The sequence below is a fragment of the Perna viridis genome, chromosome 8, assembly GCF_037379345.1.
Source record: "Perna viridis isolate PV_CMFRI_1.1 ecotype Kerala chromosome 8, ASM3737934v1, whole genome shotgun sequence".
Taxonomy (NCBI): domain Eukaryota; kingdom Metazoa; phylum Mollusca; class Bivalvia; order Mytilida; family Mytilidae; genus Perna; species Perna viridis.
This window is the reverse complement of record NC_142452.1, coordinates 45,021,877-45,042,756: the sequence shown is the minus strand read 5'-3', so window position 1 is coordinate 45,042,756 and position 20,880 is coordinate 45,021,877. Positions and strand designations below refer to the sequence as shown.

At 31.2% G+C, this 20,880-nt stretch overlaps 1 protein-coding gene and 1 long non-coding RNA gene across 4 annotated transcripts; one reads left to right on the top strand and one right to left on the bottom strand.

The window, feature by feature from the left end:
* Window positions 1-2,275: 2,275 nt before the first annotated feature.
* On the bottom strand, window positions 2,276-2,829 carry LOC148610683 (uncharacterized). The gene is made up of 2 exons (XR_015914628.1): window positions 2,763-2,829; window positions 2,276-2,334 (listed from the first exon to the last, which is right to left on the bottom strand). It is a non-coding gene; the product is annotated as an uncharacterized LOC148610683 (long non-coding RNA).
* Window positions 2,830-11,549: 8,720 nt separating this feature from the next.
* On the top strand, window positions 11,550-20,867 carry LOC148610682 (uncharacterized). Of its 3 annotated transcripts, XM_088595950.1 has the most exons (5): window positions 11,550-11,606; window positions 16,355-16,436; window positions 17,080-17,158; window positions 19,422-19,738; window positions 20,059-20,867. In XM_088595950.1, the coding sequence occupies exons 2-5, from the start codon at window positions 16,382-16,384 to the stop codon at window positions 20,238-20,240; spliced, it is 633 nt and encodes a 210-aa protein (XP_088452076.1). In that variant the 5' UTR covers window positions 11,550-11,606; window positions 16,355-16,381; the 3' UTR covers window positions 20,241-20,867. The 3 variants fall into 3 exon arrangements, 2 of the variants coding, with proteins under 2 accessions (XP_088452076.1, XP_088452077.1); XM_088595951.1 differs by lacking the exon at window positions 11,550-11,606 and having other exon boundaries at window positions 16,337-16,436; XR_015924740.1 differs by lacking the exons at window positions 11,550-11,606; window positions 16,355-16,436; window positions 17,080-17,158; window positions 20,059-20,867 and adding an exon at window positions 17,213-17,958 and having other exon boundaries at window positions 19,422-19,989.
* The last annotated feature ends 13 nt before the right edge of the window (window positions 20,868-20,880 follow it).

The window sequence follows — 20,880 nt, the reverse complement described above, 5'->3', positions numbered from 1 at the left end:
AATTAAAGCATAGGTAAATTAACATTTAATTGCTTTCATTACGAAATATATTTATCATTGTCATCTTTAATGAAAGTTTTAATAACATTATGATGTTCTAATGTCAAATATGCATTAAATTAGTACAGATAAAAAAATACCGGACTTTGATTTTTGGGTACGGAAATTTCGAGTTACACCTTTTAGACTTTTTGAAAACAGAAAATCGGATAAAATGGGTTTTTTTTTTCGACAAATATTTTAATAATCATTAATTCTAGCCTAATCATAATGTCATTTTGTAAATGTGTACCAACTTTCAGTTGGAAAAAGCCAGTAATAATGAAGAAATTGGCAAAATAGTATTTGGGTACGGGGGTTAAAAATTGGTACGGGTACGGGTACGGGTAACACATTTTAGACCATACCTAAATATATATATTCAGCCTTGTTACACTTATGAGACACTTTTATACAAACAGCTCTAAAACCACAGTGATCGTGATTTGGAACAGGCATTTCGAAATGAAAGGTGGGTTAAACCAGGTTAATAGTGCGCTTACCCCACCACCCTTTTCCCTCCACAATAATTTTCAATCCAGTTATCTGTTTTTTTGGCTAATGATGAAAATTTTTCAGTGATATTAAGAGAGTGATTTCCTGAAACTCATTGATATAAAAGCTAGTTATTTTCCAATTTATGAACATTATTAACAATGTTCAACATTTTCCTGCCGAAGTCACCCTGCATGGCGGGATTACGAGCATTTTTAGGCCGAGTTGGTTGCTTCTTGGAGGCAGATCGGACCGTTTGTGTCTGCATCAGCCTTTAGAGGGAAATACTTATATTTCAGAAACCTTTAAATTTAAAAAAGGCGATCTTGTTACACAAATCAAATAATTATTTTATTCTATTTCATTTTTTTTTTTCGTTTAAGGTTACACATCACAAATTCAAGCCTTTAGAACGTACGCAAAAGTACTCATACCCAAACATTGGGTATCGTGTTAAGTTAATGTGAAAACAATGTACATCAATTATGCAAACTGCAAAAGTGAAGCTGTAGCAATGAATCTTTTTATCTCTTTTTTTAAACACAAACCTTGGGATAAGGGATACCACAGACGCAGTCAAGACAGCCTTATATTGTGACCTTCACTTAGAGATCGATGGTAAAGGAAAACTATTGACTAAACTATACGACAAATGCGATGACGTTTCAACTTGTATTGTCAACTTTTCTTTCATCTGTGGCAACATCCCTGCAGCACCTGCGTATGGAGTTCTCATATAACAACTCATACGTTATGTCGTTATGTCAGAGCTTGCCGTTACTTTTTGTATCGCGCTAGACTTCTTAAAATAATGCTTCTAGAACAGGGCCATGTTGTTGAAAGATTAAAGTCATCACTACAGAAGTTTTATGGTCGTCATTATGAACTCGTTATGGTGTAACCTTCTGCACCATGAAAACTGATTTTTTCAACGTGCCATAGTTTTCCTTTCCCCTTTCGTCTACCCCGGACTTAACTTTTTATGAGCAATTCGGCGGTTGTTTCTAGAAAAGCAGAGGACGCTTACCCTACCGGTACACCTGGTCCATGCTTCCAGTTTTTAGAGGAGTCCGAGTTGCTCATGTACTAACAAAAGTACTTTGTATGTATTATTTTGGTTATTTTATCTTCTTTGTTGTGTTTGTCTGTTTTCCTTGTCTGGTCTTTGTCCCTGGATATCATTCTGCTATAATCTTGGTTTCCTTGATTACTCTTTCACTGAAATTCATTGATTTGAATTGTTCAAGACAGGGCGTATGCTCCTTTTTTCAAGGGAAAAACATGGAAAAGAAAAAACAATCGTAATCTGCTAAATGTTATATTGAATATGGCAATTTATTTTTTCATTTATTCATGACATATTCATTTATTAAACATGTTCTTTTATACCGATTCTCGTAATTACGCCTCACCATCATAAAATCCTGAATCTGCTCCTGAAAGCGGTTTATATGACAATCCCTTTAAACATAAAACATAGCTGTCCACCGCATTTTTGTACTACAAGGATCAACTCACCAATTTCTACATGTAAAAAACTATCGAAACTATAAAAACCGATAAAAAATGACTGTACCTACCAAAGGACCTGTGTCAATTTCACAAAAGGTCGAAAGTGTCATGTTGATTGTAAGTTATAACGTCACAACCGAAAAAAAAGTTTTGTGACAGCATTACTTGGGATCAATTTTATACCTGTGTAAAATTGGTCCAAAATTCCCAATAAAATAAACAAGTAATCTAAGTCTCAGGGTTCTTTATTTCATCATATGTGGATATGTTTTACAAACGAAAAAGGCCCTGAAATAACAATTACAATAATTAAGTAACAAGCTACACGATTAAAATTGCGTTACATACATATTATGCATAGGAAAGACATATTATTTCCTATATTCACTATTAAAATTACGAAACTCTATATCTTTACTATATTTAGTTATCAAAATGAGTTTAAGCATTCTGATCAATATAAGCACATCAATACTATATTTTAGTATGCACATCTTTGAGAATGCATCTTTATAATAATCTGCATATATATATATATATATATATATATATATAAACAGCAAAACGGCGGAATTGCTGTATGATTTACTTGAAAAATATGAAACATAAAATAAGTCGAAATAATTAAGCAAGACATATAGCTTATTTAGACACGACAAAGCCAATGCAATGACATTACATTTGATACAAAATGTGTACAATACACATAAACATACCTCGCATGAGGTGCAAGAGGCCTCGTTTTCCAGGGACAATACAATTATTACATAAGCTGTTTATTTCACCTGAAGAAACAATATTAAAACAATAACTAATGTGCTAAAAATATGAAAATGTAGTTATTTCCCTTAAAAAAATATAATATTATTATTACCTCAATATTACTGTTATCGATTATTTGTTATTCATACTTTATCTATATCTGTTTATAAGGTTTTAGCATTCATTCACAGGATCACACACATTTTACACACCAATCAATCAATCAAATATTGTAAATTAATAAACAATATTATTTCCACAAAACAGATGATTAAAATAATTATTAAGTAATTATTATTGTAAGGAAAGAAACTGAAATTGCATTATCAAATCTTCCACAGACTTTAGATTTAGTCAAATTATGTTGATGTTCAAAGAAAATAAATTATGGCTTCCTTCTTCAATAGTTTTCAATAGAGTGTCCAGAACAAAAGAAATATTCCCGCTCAAAACCAATGACCCATAAACTGACCTATAGATATAGACTAATTCTTATATAGTGATATATAGAAAATACTAGAGACAGAGGCTAAGTAAGCATTGATTGTTTTAATGATTTTTATTAGAGAAAACAGTTAAATAATCAATAAAGATATAAAACAGTTATGAATATGTAAAACACAATAACCTATCAAAATTTCACTCTGCCACACCTATACGACTAATTGTGAAATTGACACTTGTTCGTCATTGTTGAATGTACTGCCTTTGTATATAGGATTACTTGAATTACTTGAATATAAGCATTAGTGGTTTTGTGCTTTATATACAAACGAATATTGTTTGAGGCTTTATCTGAAGGAAAACAATATATTTCTCAATAAGAGAGGAGAGACATTTTTCAGCTTATACGTCGTTGAATACTGATTTAGGTCGATTATTCATACAGTATTGAGGTTACGAAAGCCCTGTTTATGTTCGCTACCCTTCAGGTGTCTATTCCCATTTAACAATGTTTCTTTATTACTCCTGCTTGGTCAACAATAACATCACAAAACATAAAGGGTTATGATAACAAGCTTAAATAAAACAGGCATTGATATGTTCCAAAATAAAAAATAATGAAAATCCAAACTGTATCTGATAGCAACTATGATCTCAAATAGGACACAAAATTCCTGAATAATGTCGAAATGTTAGATTTTTCACGTCCAATTTCAAATTTTGTTTTCTTTCTGTGGAATAATCTCATATCAAAACTCATACGTTGTAATTTTAAGGATGGTATTGAATTGATAAGCATATTCACCTTGCTACGACTCGGTTGTATAACCGTTTTGTTCAAGTTTATAAATTGTAGGAATATTATTATAAGAAACAAGCTTATCGATAATGTTAACTTTATTTTTAGGACACAAGGTCTTATACATGTACCAAACAATCAACTCAATTCTATCGCATATTCAAGGATTGGGTTTAAAACAATAAGTTCATAATATCTTAAATACACTAGAAGTGTACAAGCTAGAAAACTACATCAACAAACAATTAAACTATACAACAAGTTGCAATAAAAAAAGTTTAAAAGGGAAAAGTTAGTGCTGGTTTTCTGTTCCTTTATCTCTTTGGCTTTTTTGTTTCCTATAATTAAAATTGATTCATGAATCGTGTCACTCCATGACTTGATTTTATCAACTCACACTTGTTGTATAAAAGCCTACTGTATTCATATTAGAATAAATAAATTGTTTAGTTTCTTACTATCAGTTTAGTATGTTCTAATTAGTTGCCAGTCTTTGTTCAGTATCATTCACATTCCTGAACCGTGCAGTTTTATCAACAAAGCAAATCATAACTACGGCCCATATGGGTAATCCTGTAGATTTATATCCAGCAAAGTTAAACTTTGATGTGTTTTAGGATTGGCTACGCTCCGATAAAAGAAGAAAGTGAATACAAAATACTAATCACATTAATATTGCATGTTTCTATTTCTGTAATCGTGTTTCAAGGAGTTATATTACCAAATACTTAAGACGTTCGTACTGCAATTTTCAGTGTTTCAATTTTAAAGACATATTGCACTAAAACATTATTATGTGTCGTTATATGATGAATTTAAGAATATTGTGTTAACCTTGGTTAATCTTCAGGTTTACGTGTAGACTGTGTTAACCGTAACTGATCTTTAGATATACGTGTAAACTGCCTCATTCCTGATTGTATATATTGATTTGATTTTTTATGAATATAAAATGAAATGAAGACAATCGGTTCATGTTACACTATTCAAACATGTAATCAAGTTCAATTAAATGAAAATATCGAGATTGTAATGATTAGTATGTTTTATTTATCAAATTGTGTTTATGTATGTACAAGTGCTTATCAGATATTTTGTGCTATATGATTTTTTGATTTATTTCAACGAATTAAGATTCCCCTCCTTTGCACTTCAGCTAGTGTCACTTCTTCGTCCAACCAATAATTAAACCAGGAAGTTTTTTCATTTTCCTTATCGTTTTTTCTGCTCTCTGTTGTATCGTATTGTTACTTTTTTCAAAACTAAATGCAATTTTCTAACCATTGTTGAAGCTCCTCTGTTTTGAAATGTTTGTTTGATAGTTGATAGCTGTTTAAATTGTAATGTCCTTTTAACTACAATGTGCCATGGTCTAAATTTTATTTGAAAACTGTTAATATTTTTATTTACTTGCACAATTAGAATTGATGAACTTATTTTATATGTGTTTGATGTTTGTAGAAGGGAGCATTATATAGAAATTACATAACAAGAACAAAGTGCTTGTGTCGAACATGCATGTTCTACGACATGCATAATATGAAATTTTACCTGGTATAAAAGGGTTTTTTTAAGAGCATTTATCGTCGATTCTAAAATTTCATATTAAGTTTTTCATAAACACAGAATAGATACAGAACATTAGGCTGTGTATAATATCCAGTCCTTAACAAGTAACCGTGTGATTACTATGATGGTGAAATGAATTGGTTTGTCACTGTGCAAAACCATGCACGTGTTAATATACGTGTAAGTTAAATCAGACATTTCAGTAGATAGTCTGGTTTAACGCAAAGAAATAGGTACGTGTATGCGCCATGTAAACAAGTAAAGTATAGGTCGATTTACATGTAAGCAGCTTCTAAATATTTAGACATGTACACCGTTTAAAAGACAACCATTCATACAAAATGTGTTGTAATGTTAGCAGGTAGACACAAATAGCAATTCAATTCAGAAGCCTTCACAACTTTCTTCAACTGTGTGAATCATACCTTCTGTCACATTGACAACGAACCTATAGTATATTAATCATTACTCTAAACAATGTTACATAAACTTATTAAAACAGAATTTTTTAATCAATGAATGTATATCAGAAATCTAAAACAATAAAATTACGAATTATCTTAATTCTATTTCTACGAATTGAGCAATGAATAGTTATATGTTGAAAAAATTCAGACATAGATTACTCCATTTTAGGGTTTGGTCATGTTCTAAGTTACTTAGTAATATCGTCCACCTCCTCTGTTATATCTGCAGTAATACACACACTGTTTATACTGGTGCTGACATCTGTAATAACATCGTTTTCTGTTGTAGTAGTTGAATCCTCCATACCCTTGGCAGTAAAATGTACATTTATTGTATTGTAGATTACAGTAGTAGCACCTATTGTACCATCCCCCACCAAGTTCTTTTATGTCAATACTATCTAGGTCTTCGCCGGTTAATGATTCGTTTTGTAACTCTGGTTTGTCATTTGTTCCAGCCATGTCTTTGTCAAGATCTGTGGGTTTAGCGAAACATGTTGCTACAGAGGTCAACATTAAAATAAACAAAGTAGTTTTTGTCTGAAAAAATAAAATAAAAGTACGAATAAAAGTATATGTATCCTATTGTCTTGAATCAGTGAATAATTCGGATATACATATATAAATAATTAGAAGAACCTCGCTTATCACATTGATCAAATAATTTCTTCCTGTTTGGTTTTCTGGGGTATTTTGTTTAATGTAATGAATTGTTAGACAATACTTCATCATCGTTTGTTGAAGGTGATGAAGTAATTAAGAAATAAACCTAGAAAGCTCCATTTTATCATTGTTTTACCACTAGCTGACCATTTATACGGCGTTGTTTTATTGAATAACAACATAAATGGCCAGTCGTAAAACTATGATAACATGGAGTTTTCGTGCATTACTGCTATTCTAATAGAAATAGTTTCTTCATAATTTTGAATAGACGCAGCAGCCTATGAATTGCACGAAATGTTGGTCATGTGTTTATCACTTCTTTACCATGGTTGTGGTCTAAAGAGCTTTGAGGCACGTCATATTAGAATATTTAGATTTGCAGAAAACTGATTCCATTTGTCGTCAATAACCTTTAACTACTACAAATACATTGATATAGATGAATATACATACCAACATTTTTATTCTGTATCCGTCGTAATCTTTGCCTGAAATATTTATGGAGAAAGTTTTTCAAGTTATTATTGTTTACAATAAAACATTTAAAGTGAATACAATATCTAAGTTAATTACAAAGGCCGAGTTTCAAAATTATGTTTCATATTAACAATAGAAAACTGTCAATATTAATTTACATCATTAAATTATTTTACCCTGTTTGTTGAATTCATACTTACCGCTAGAGAGCTGATGATACAGTTATAAAACGTGGAGCTAGAAAATTACTTATATAGTTGTCAAATAATATTTATATTTACTACATCCTATTTATTTAGCTTAAATATAGTGCAGTATTTCTGTATTTCTAAATATACGAAATTATAAAAAAAAAAGTCACTCCTGGTCACGAACAATAATCAGCAGTAAAGAAGTCAGACGAAAAGGCGTTGACTCGTATTTTGTTGGAATTTTATTTTATTAAATCTTATATTGACATGATATAAGTTATCCCATTTCACGTATTTTACCACACATTTTTTTTAAAGATCCATGGGTTAGGTATAATGTAATGATATTATACACCCAACTGGCTAAGCGGAGTACATGTATATAGTGATAGGGTCTCTATTCTTCTTTCCTTAAGTAGCACTCCAGCTAAGAATCTTTCAAAATGTGATTCATGGGTGAATAGCCTACATATTTTTATTTTTATTTTTTCTATTCTATTTGAAATGAATTGTAATCAAAAATATTTTTTTTCATATAACACGTATTCTTAAAAGATAAAAATTATATAGAATGCACTATAGATTTCAAAATTAAGGGAGATAACTGTAATTGACACGCAAATACAATCGAATCTATTGGGTTTTCCATAATCTTCTTAGAGCAGTCCGATTGCAATGAATAATTACATATTTCATAATCTAGACCCATAAATCAACTTAATTACAAAACAAAAAAATATGTAGCCTTTTTTGGGGTGTATGACATTTGACAGATTTTGCATGATTCTTACAAAGACTACTACGTAACATTATAACAATTATTTCTAGTTGCTATTACGAATGTGTAAAATTTGATTAAGCATGGAACTTTACCGTTCAATGACATCAAATCAGTATTTTTTATCTTCATTTCCTGAACAAACTTGAATTGATTAAAGCAGATCACCAAATGATACTACGCAGAATCAACAGTTTCACACAGCATAGACATGCAAACAAACAAACTGCAAGATTTCGAACGTTCTCAATATTTATTGACATTAAAAGTTAAAAATAAACCTGTACGTTCAAGTACTAATTTTTAAAAGAGTAATCAAGGGAACCAAGGTTATAGCGGTAATCAAAAGAATGTAATCCAGGCACAAAGACCAGACATGGAAAACAGACACACACAACAAAGAACATAAAGTAACTAAAACCATACATATAAAGTAACAAAAGCAAATGAGCAACTCGGACTCCACCAAAAACTGGGAGCATGGACCAGGTGCACCGGTAGGGTAAGCGTCCTCTGCTTTTCTAGAAACACCCGCCGAGTTGCTCATAAAAAGTCAAGTCCGGGGTAGACAAACGAGGAAAGGAAAACTATGACCCGTTGAATAAATCAGTTTTCATGGTGCTGATGGATACACCATAACGATCCACGAGTTCATGATGACGACCATAAAACTTTTGTAGTGATGACTTCAATCTTGTAGCAACATAACCCTGTTCCTGAAGCCTTTTGTTAGAGTTCTAGCGCGATACGAAAAGTCTGCGTAGTTTCGGCAAGCTCTGGCATAACGTATGAGTTGTGATATGAACACTCCATACGCAGGAGCCGAAGGGGTGTTGCCACAGATGAAAGGAAAGTTGACAATTCTGAATGAAAAGTCATCACGTTTGTCGTAAAGTTTGGTCAATAGTTTTCCTTTACCACCGATTTCTAAGTGTAGGTCAAGATATGAGGCTGACTTCACAGTGTCTGTAGTATCCTTTATCTCAAGTTCTTTTGGGTAGATGCGATGTATCAAATCCCCGAAATTAGTATTAGTAAACGTATTTTTAATTTCATTTACTCTCCTTTCAGAATATAGCTCGCTTTATCTTCTTTTGCTGCATCCCGACGTTGGGTAATCTTAATTTCTACAAATGATGATTGTTATATCGTTTTAATTCGCACACCTTTGAGGGGCTACTATTTTTATGCTGAATATATGACACAATGTTGTAATGAATTCTAAAATGTTAAAATTCTGTGGAACAGTTATTGAAAAACCCGATTTTATTTTAAAATGCTTTCGTTTTTTGTTTTTGTTGGATTATGTCATAATAGTTTGTATGGACATTTCACGATAATTTTTGTAATTGATTTCGTAATGATGATTAAAACTCATTAAAGAAGAAATTGCAGGGAAGAATCCATTTTACATGTTTAGATATTGGAAACATCATACTTAAAAAAAGTATGCAAACCATTTAAGTGTTTCTATTTTAAAGATATTAAAGCAAACACAGTTCTTATAGTTAGTTATTTTTAGGGTACCAATAAAATAAATCCAATGATTTATATAACTCAGACTCATGTTGCCGTTTAGGTTAATGTGGGTAAGTCTACTACAATGATTATTTTCATTGTTATAAAATACCCAACGTCAGAACCTACATTTTATTGATTTCCAGTAAATGGTCATAGCTGCAAGATAAAATGACTTAGTCTGTGTAATTTTGTGTTCAATTTTTATTTCTTTTTTACTTATTGATTTGTTATTATTTTCAATAAAGATATGAAGACGTGACACACCTGTCGGTACACAAGTATATAGCGATAATTGCTTCTTATTTTCCCTTTGTTATTGTAGAAGTATCTAATTCAAAAATCGATATTTCTCAATTTTCATCACGATGAACTATATATAATTAAAAATATATTTGATTTATATAATATAAATCATCTCCAAATCGTGTCCTGTTTTTGACGTAGATGTATAGCCCAAGTAATTTCCTACATTACTAACTACTTGTTCCATTTCTTGAGTGTAAATAAAAGAAAAATATGTTACAAGGAATTAAAACCATTAGACAGGGAAAATGACGCAAATAACATGAAATAACTGAAATAACAGATACACAGAAGCAAAAGTAAATGAGCAACCCGGACTCGATAAAAAAAAATTGGCACGGCCCACCAAGTTGGACATAAAATATCACGTCTGAGGTAGACGAAAGAGGAACGGAAAACTATGTTATGGTGATTAAATCGGTTCTCACGGCGCAGATGGATACACTGTAACGATCCACGAGTTCATGACGACCATTAAAATTTTGTAGTGATGACTTATTTTTGGACAACAAAACCCTGTTCGGAAACCTTATTGTAAGAAGAAAAGTACGATTGTAAGATTTTCACGTAGTTCCGGGAAGCTGTGACAAAACCAGTTAAGACATCGGAGATATATCCTTACGCAGGCACAGAGTGAATATTCTTAAATTCGAATCACATCACATTACATCCAACGCTTGTGCCATCTTATCAATGAGGTCATTGAAATTTGAAGAAGAAGAAAAATACCAAAACTTTTACACGAAAGCTCTCTTAAAATATACCTTTAAAATTAGTCGGTATTATTCAAAGAAGGGAAAAACGATTTACTAAATAATGCCAATCTATCATCTTGTTTAAATTCTAATCCTATTAAAAGTAGTCTATTACATTAATATTTATAGATGATACAAGATGCGGATCTAAGTATACATTCATATAGATAGTAACGAGAAGTCATGTTTATGTCTGCCTTATTTAAATCGATGAATTTTCTTTCAGTTTAATTTGTAATATTCATATTATTCACACAGAAAGTGATCCGTGCATCCTAAAAATCCACAAAGTTTATTTTTACTTCTTATTAAGAAACATTTACAGACTATTCAACCAAATTCGTCATTCGTTTTTTAAACTTTTAAGATCAAAATTTTAAGATTTATTCATTGTACATGAAATTAGTACATTGCTACGGTTACCGTTCTTAATTTGATAGGTATAAGAAGGAGATGGACCTAGGTTTTTCTTCAAAATACAGACAGACATTCAAAAAGGGAAATGGTTAATTAAGATATGGGGTATGCAGATCGACAAAGCCTCATTTGTTTGGAGAGTTATCTGTATATGCATTCACCATTTTGTATTTTATATGGATTGGTTCTTCAATACATCTCTTCTTTGTATTATACGCTAACTGGTGATAAAGTTTAAAAAATCGATCTGTCCGAAATTAAAATGACAAACGTAATTCGGAAGTTATTGCGTGAAATTTCGCAGCCACGGAGAAAATGTTCTTAAATTCGTATCACTTTACATCCATCGATTGCGCCTTCTTATCAATGAAGTCATTTTAATTTGAACTAGAGAAAGACAAGGGCTTTCGCGTGAGTACTATCTTAAAAAAATACCTGTAAAAATATGTTGTATTATTCGATGAATGAAAAACTTTATGGTTCTGAACGTATGACCAATAGTGTATTGTACATACATGACAAGACCACACTAATTTAACATAAACATTTATTCAAACATAGATATACATATCTGATAATCTTTCGTTTCCTTTACTACAGAACACTTGTTTCGTGACAAAAATACTGTACATGATAAGGTATACTATAACTTCGTTGGTCTGGCATTTTTCTTTTTTTTTAATTGCAACGTTTTGGGTAAAAATTGGTCAACACTCATTAATCCTCTTTTTTATTAATGGTTCAGTTAAGATTTCAGGACTTGATCAAATCATTTCGTGTAATAATATTCATTCCTGAAACATTTATTAATTCTCTTTGCACGTATGAGTCTCTTCAAATAGTTGAAAAAATCTATGGAAGACTTTTATCTATGGACAGTTATTAAGATGTACTCTTAGACATTGTTACCCTCCGCCGGTATTTAGATATACCCGTAGACTTTGTTATACTTTACTAGTTTTTGATAAACCCGGAGACATGCGTGATAAATCTTGGCTGATCTTGAGATATTGTACTCGTAAACTGGGATATTTTACTGGTCTTGAGATATCCTCAAAGACTATGTTATCCTCGACTGATATTTAAATAAGCATGTAGACTTGGTCATCATTCATTGGTTTTTAGATAAACAAACAGACATGGTTATCATTGATTTTATGGACAAGTTAACATAGTGTTCGGGTATTTTTTTTAGATATAAATTGAAATAAAAGGCAATCGGCATAGATACAAGAGCGAAGTCATTGATATGTTGAAATTTGATATGATTATGAAAAAGCATTATATACCAAACACATCCACGTTCGGTAGAGGATAAAATAAATCTAACCTCTCCAGATTTGGACATCTAAACTTTGATAAAAACCTTAGTAATTTCAACGCACTCTACGGATATAGATGTAAAAAAAATTGTAATAGATTGTGTATGTACAAGTGATTGTTAGATATTTTGTGCTGTATGATTTGTTGTTCTCTGTATGTACAAGTGCTTGTTAGATATTTTGTGCTGTATGATTTGTTGTTCTCTGTATGTACAAGTGATTGTTAGATATTTTGTGCTGTATGATTTGTTGTTCTCTGTATGTACAAGTGCTTGTTAGATATTTTGTGCTGTATGATTTGTTGTTCTCTGTATGTACAAGTGCTTGTTAGATATTTTGTGCTGTATGATTTGTTGTTCTCTGTATGTACAAGTGATTGTTAGATATTTTGTGCTGTATGATTTGTTGTTCTCTGTATGTACAAGTGCTTGTTAGATATTTTGTGCTGTATGATTTGTTGTTCTCTGTATGTACAAGTGCTTGTTAGATATTTTGTGCTGTATGATTTGTTGTTCTCTGTATGTACAAGTGCTTGTTAGATATTTTGTGCTGTATGATTTGTTGTTCTCTGTATGTACAAGTGATTGTTAGATATTTTGTGCTGTATGATTTGTTGTTCTCTGTAGTAGTATCTGTGAATCCATCATAGTGTTTTTTTCTTAACGGGTTAAGATTAAGGGCTATTTCTTCATTCTTCATGACTTCTATCTCTTGACAAAGATCCAATAATAAAATATGCATTACTCTAAAAATTTCAAACAATGATAAAACAAAAGTATTTATTTAATGAATGTATATCAGAAACTGCTAATGGTGAACGAAGTTGTTAGTTTACAAACTAAATATGGATATCTATATTGCATAAAAAATTAAGAACATTAAGAAAATTAAGAAACCACTATTGTTGTTTTCAGTCCTTAACCAGCAAATATGTGATAACAACAAAGGTGAACTGAATTGGTTTGTCGCTGTATAAAAAAATGCTTTGTTTTATGTCTGTGATTGTGTTTTGATAACACAAAGAAATAGTAAAGTTTCAATGTTAGTATACATGCAATACTGTAAACAAATTTCAAATAAATGATAAAACAGAAGTATTTATTCAATGAATGTTTATCAGAAAAATAAAACAATAAACTAATGAAGTTTCTAGTTTCTATTTCTAACAAATTGAACAATGAATAGTGATATGTTGAAAAAATTCAGACATAAATAACTCCATTTTAGGTTTTTGGTCCTGTTCAAAGTTATTTAATAATATCGTGAATCATACCTTCTGTCACATTGACAACGAACCTATAGCATATTAATCATTACTCTAAAAAATGTTAAAAAAAAAACTTATTAAAACAGAATTTTAAGGATTTGTTTTTTAACTCTAGTTTGTCATTTGTTCCAGCAAAGTCTTTGTCCGCATCTGCTTGTGTAGCGAAACATGTTGGCACTAAGGTCAAAATTATAAAATTATAAAAGGCAAAGTATTGGTTGTCTGAAAAATAAAATTAAGTACAAATATGTGTAGATATATTGGTTGGAATAAGTGAATTCGTACATCTATGCATAATTAAAGGAAGCTAGCTTAACAGAACGGTAAAATCGTTTGTTTTCTGGTTTTTTTTTTTTTTTTTTTTTTTTTTTTTTTTTTTTTTTTTTTTTTATCTTTGATTAATTTAATGAAAGGTTATACAAACTTCAGCATCGTTTGTTAAAAGAAGTGCAGTAATACTCTTATTTGCATTAAACTTTTTTCCATATTTCCTGTCATCAACACCCTCGGATTACTAAAAATACATTGATTTAGATGAGTACACATATCAACATTCTTATCATGTGTCCGTCGTAAATCTTAGCCTGAAATATTTATGGGAAAAAATTATATAAATTATTATTGTTAAAAAAAACATTTAGTGTAAATACAACTTCAAAGTTAATTACAAAGGCTGAGTTTCGAAGAGTAATCAAGGGAACCAACGTTATAGCGGTAATCAAAAGAATGTAATCCAGGGACAAAGACCAGACATGGAAAACAGACATACACAACAAAGAACATAAAGTAACTAAAATCATACCTACAAAGTAACAAAAGTAAATGAGCAACTCGGACTCCACTAAAAACTGGCAGCATGGACCATGTGCACCGGTAGGGTAAGCTGCTTTTCTAGAAATACCCGCCGAGTTGCTCATAAAAAGTAAAGTCCGGGGTAGATGAATGGGGAAAGGAAAGGAAAAAATACACAAGTTATTGTTGTTGTAAAAAAAATATATTAGTGTGAATACAATTTCTAAGGCAATTACAAAGGCCGAGTTTCAAAATTATGTTACATATTAACAATATAAAGCTGTATTATAATAATAATATAATAATATAATAATTATATAATGTTAAGTTACATTGTTAACCATGTTTACTGAATTCCCACTCACCGCTTGAGAGCTGCTGATATAGTTAAAAAAACATGGAGCTGGAAAATTGCTTATATAGCAGTCCGATAATAATTATATATATACCATATCCTCTTCATTTGTCTTAAATATGGTGCTTTATTTCCGTAATCCTAAATACACGAAATAATAAAAATTCACTCATTGTCACGAACAATCATTATCAATAAAGACGACGAAAAGTCGTCAACTCAGAGATGACGTTCATGTATTTAAACACAGTTCTTGTAGTTTATCAAAACCTATGTTATCCCGGTTATTTCAGACAATTCACTCTGTTTGTAGGAAAACTTTTTTTTCTCTCGTTTTTTTTTTTTTGTTTGTTTTTTTTTGTTTTTGTTTTTGTTTTTGTTTTTTTTTTGTTTGTTTTTGTATTTTTGTTTTTGTTTTTTGGGTTTTTTTTCATAACATCTAATGCTAATGCAGTCTATCTCATTTGGCATATTCCATCACAACACTGTTTTTTTAAAGATCCATGGGTTGGTTACATTTTAATAATTATTACACACCTTACTTTTAAAGTGTGGGTATATAGTGAAAGGGGTGTCCACTCTACATTCCTACGTAAGATTATGTAAGAATGTGTAAAATTTGACTATACATTGAACTAACCGTTCGTTCACATCAATTCATCTTTTTCTGATCAAACTTGAATTTACCTGGTTTAATGAACACTTAAAAATAGACATGCATAACGACAGCAATATTTCGAACGTTCTCATTTTTAATTGACATTACAAAATTAAGCTGTTAAAATTGTTTTCCATGGATTTCTTTTACTCTTTACTTTTCTGCGTATGGGCCTTTTGATGACGTAAACTTGTCTAATTCAAAAATAGATATTTCTCAATTTGATCACGATAAATTATATAATTTAAAATTCGTTTGGTTAATAGAATATAATTTTCTAAAAATCATGTCTTCATCGACTGAAAAAAAAATGTTTTTGACATACAATATATAGCATAGCATAATCTCTTCACTAATAAAAAAAAAATAACGACATATTCTGAAGTCCGGCGAAATAAAAACAATATATTATGTGTGAACCTGGTTTTGCCCCTACGAAATGAGAAAATAAAAACAAAATTGAACTGATATTTTAGTGCCGGAGAACTGATTGTGTAACATATTTCGTTTTTTTGTTTTGTTTTGTTTTGTTTTTTTTGGGGGGTGTTTTTGTTTTTGTTTTGTTTTTTTTTTTTGTCTGTTTTTGTTTTTGTTTTTTTTTTGTGAATACAGACGGATGTTTCAAGGTTTTTAAAAAAATATACGTAATAAAACCTTTGCATTTGTATTGATCAATCCTTGTTTCTTTGAATTTACATTTAAATTTCGGCGTTATCTTTCTGTCTCTTACTTGTTTTTGTTACTTTGACACATTCCTAAATATAGCATCGTCAAGTTTCAAATACAGAACCGATGTCCTGTCAAGGGCAGAATGAACGAGGGCGAGCCATCAACATGTTGGAATCAGGTATGTCAAAAACTGCGAATCATTCAACAAACCACTATGTCTAGGTTCGTTTGAGGAAAACAGACACCACTACCGATCGCCCACGTGTTAAATCTACGAAATTACATTCACACGTCGTCTTTTGAAAGGTGCAATTCTGTAATGATATCACGGATATGACTGACTTTACTGGTACAGTACATATGTAAGATAAAATAGTATGAAATGACAGAATAATAAGTTCTAGATTACACGAGTACTTATTGAGGTTATTTGATTTCTTTCAAGATCGTGAGAAATTCCGTCTTTTGACGCACCGGAACGATTAAAAAGACGACTAATTTCTCACACGAGAGGAAAAATACCAGATCTTAAACAAATGATGAGTTCTTAAAGGTATTTTTTCCGTTTTACAGCCAAAAGCTGTGGAATTACAATAAAGGTCAATGAGTAATCTGCATACAATGTGTCGTATTACTGGGCGCCGATTAACCACGTGCGATTTACAGTGAACATCTCGAAAATTCCTTTATATAGTGATTAAGTTTTTATATAATTGAAAGCATACATTCTTAGACAAAGATCTACGTACAAATCTTTGCTTTATTCATCTGAACCTTACTGGACTACTTTTTTATGCTTATTGCGATTGGCTATATTACAGACAGACACGGTCACGTGCACCAGTCTGCCATCGTTGTCTTTCATAGAAAAACGGAAGAAGCATACTTCGGATGTAACAGGTAATTTGATCTGTTATATTTAGATAAACACCGTTGATTACCATTTGCTGTTGTTAGTATTGTTGATTGTGTTTCCATGGTAACAAAATGAAATTAGGAAAAGATTTAGATATCATAGTTCAGTAGTCCTAACAAAGATCGGGGACTTATTATTTTTGCACTATTTCTCATAATTACTGCTAAGGCTTCTTCCCAACAGGGAGAGGACAAAGCCGTTTTTTTACAACTAAGGTTTCTTCCCAACAGGGGGAGCTCATTACCGTTTTTTTTTTTTTACTACTAAGGTTTTTCCCCCACATGGAGAGGACATTACCTTTTTTTTATTACTAAGGTTTCTTCCGAACAGGGAGAGGACGTTACCTGTTTTTACTACGATTTCTCCCCCACAGGGAGAAAACATTACTTTTTTTCTGTAAATTCTTAATATGAATATGGCTAGCAAGGAATGCGATAAATTCTAACGATACTTCGGCCAATAGGACCAAATCACTTGGATCATGTGTTACGAATTTGCAGGTTATTGTCACGTTTTTAAGCAAGGGAGAATTCAAACTAAAAAATAAATTTGTAAAAAATAGATAATCAAGACTTTTACATCTACAGCTCAAATATCAAGTCAGTCACTTAAATCTTTGTCCAACAATTGTTCATTATTTTGTTTACAAATAATCAGTCCTCCATAAGATATTGTGTAACACCGCGATTAAAAGACGAAAATAGAATGCATTACTTCTATTTAAGATCTTATCTTTAAGTCCCATATTAGGAACGGTAGTGATTCTAAGTTTTCAATTTCAGAGGTATAGTATTATAATGCAACAGTACATTTATCAACTTTATGACAACTTTGTAATAATGATAATGACAATGATCTTATGTTTCAACAGCTCAAAATATGGGTCCTTATTGTATTAGTTTTAGTCGTCCATTTTCAAAGATAATTAATTAAAGTTGCAACTCTTTTTAAGTTTCATTCAAATTATTCAACGAATTACTTTCAGACATGATACATGAACGCCTATAATACTCAGTTTTGGTTTTTGTAATATGTATCAAGTACTCTGTCTTGTCGATCTTGGGGTGACCTGATTAACAGATTTTAAAATATTCAAATAATCATTTATTTGAAAGATTTAAAAATAAAATGAACAGGTCGTCCCAGAATACAAAATAATCAGGCGCAGGTATCCATTATAATATTTTTTTAAAAGTTCATTAGATGGTGTCATAGTTTGTGCATTAAAGATAATAGGTTTCGTCATTTGATTATGTTTTAAAATCTTATCGATTTTTGGCATCTGGCAGAATAATACAGCATTAATGAAAGTGGACAAAATTACAGGGTTGTTGACCTTTCGTATGGCAAATTTACGCATTATAACTGTCGTAAAACATTTTCTTTTGTTCATAACATCAATTTTATAGAATAAAACCAATACAATTTCACTAAAGTCTAACTAGATCGACTGTATCAAGAATTACATTGCTAATTTCAATAGAGATGATTTTACATCTTGACAATATCTTTTGAGATCCTATTAACATGCACTGAGCTTTCGTTAAATTCAATATGTGTATCTTTTTTTTTTCCTTTCTTTCTTTTTTTTTCTGTCTTTATATAATTGGATAGACATTCACATATTTCAAAAAGTTAATGTCCCAGTATTTTAACTACATTGTATCTTAAAGAACACCAATTAATATATTTCTAGGCTGTGATAAAATAACATTAGAAAGATCAATAAACAATACTACTGTTAATTTACCATCATCAATATGATAATCAAAGTTATTTAAGGAGGAAGATAACTCTTGAAATCAGTGATATGTTTGTATCATATTTAATTTCACCAAAGCCTAACAAGCTTTCATTTCAAATAGAATAAAATCAATCCAAGTGACTTTGATTCTTATTTGAGATTGATGTCAAATGCTGAATACAAACGTTACAATGATTTCTAAGAGTTATAGCCCTTACCCCAGGTCTACCTCCTTAATGAGGTCTCACAAGAATGATTAGTCTTACCAAGATCAACATTGTGTCATTAATTATTTGGTAATATATATTATTTAATATTTAGTTTCTAACTATTTTATTTTATTGAAAGTGGTTCAAACAACAGATGAATTGTATAACGTTGATGCAAAATATTTAAAAGACCTTTGTTGCCATCCTTTATCAACAAAATGTTCAATGTAGTAGGAGATAATTAATGAACTAACGTAAAAATATCTTAAAAAGCCTATGAATATTTTTGTACAGTGATTCGATGACGTATTTGACGCAACTGATGTTTCTTACAACGTGTATGACTGGTAGAATACATATGTTCAGCTTTGCGCCATCCCCACCCACATTTGGACCAGCTACCCCATATGGATATAGTACGAGCCAATCCCCTCCTACATTCGGATTTACCAATAAAATTGATGGTACTACATTCCAACCTACAAAAGACCTGTATTTCTGTCCAATGACAACTAGTCATCTCTTTGGTACTTGTCATTTTACATGCAGAAGTAGTTGTCTAAACTGTATTATTGGATGTGATGTACATGTTGGTCGTACAGGAGTGTTGTGTAAGTCCAAATGTACTACTGGGCTCCACATATGTGACTTTGGTTGTGATCAACAAGTGCGTTAAAACTGTATATTTCTTGAATCGAAGATTACAAACATTAACTATAATTCAAATTTTTACCAATCGTACTAAATATTATAAATTTACATAAGCTATTTATTGTATCGTTCCTATTTGTTAATGTATCTTTGATTATAAAATGGTGAAAGCAACAGCCTAGAATAGAAACAAATAAAATTTTATGCCGGATCATAATGATATATATAATGTATTGTATAGCTTTATATTGGTAAATGCCAAATACTTTCTAACTTACAGGTTTAGAAACGAATATTGCCTCTTTACTCAGTTCTACCAACGTGGTGTCGGGCGGACAAAACTTCATCAAGCGGTGTATATATAGAAGGGTCTCAAAAATTCCCAACGATGTTAGAACTGTCAAATTTGCGAAGCAAATTTTTGTCGTTCCCTCCGCGGGACTCGAACTCGTACCGCTGTGACATCTATGGCAACACCGCCTGCACTAAGTCCAGCGCCCTAGACCAATCGGCCAGCTAGGCTATATAAAAATATAGCTTTCGCTGGCCGGGTGATTCCTCCTCGTAGGATTAATCTAGGGCTGTAACTTAGTACAGGATGTATGGTAGTACGGGACAATTCATATAGGTGTTATTATGTAGGATAGAGGATCAAATTAATGATGCATGTCACAACTTTAGTTTTGTAGTTCAGTGTTCAAGATCAGCACACAACCTGTGTCTATAACACAATGTTCAAGATCTTTGATAACTGTCAATAAAATTTGATACGTCACAAGTATTCACCTGTTTAGGTAGTGAGTTGTGTTCACAGACCATTTACTTTCATACACACCCAGTTTATTTAATGCACTGAAGAAGGTCATTTGTTGACTGAAAATTTTGCTCATTATATATTTTATTATGGTGTATTAACATCTTTATCGGTATCGTTGTATAATTCTTTAGACATATATTTTTTTGTTTTTGTTTTTGTTTTTGCTGCATCGTCATGACTCGACGATCGTTCAAAAAGGTTTTCATATTGTTATTGTAAAGGTGATCACCATTGAAATTCAATGTAAAGAAAATAAAACTTGTTGTAAACTCGAGGCATATAAAT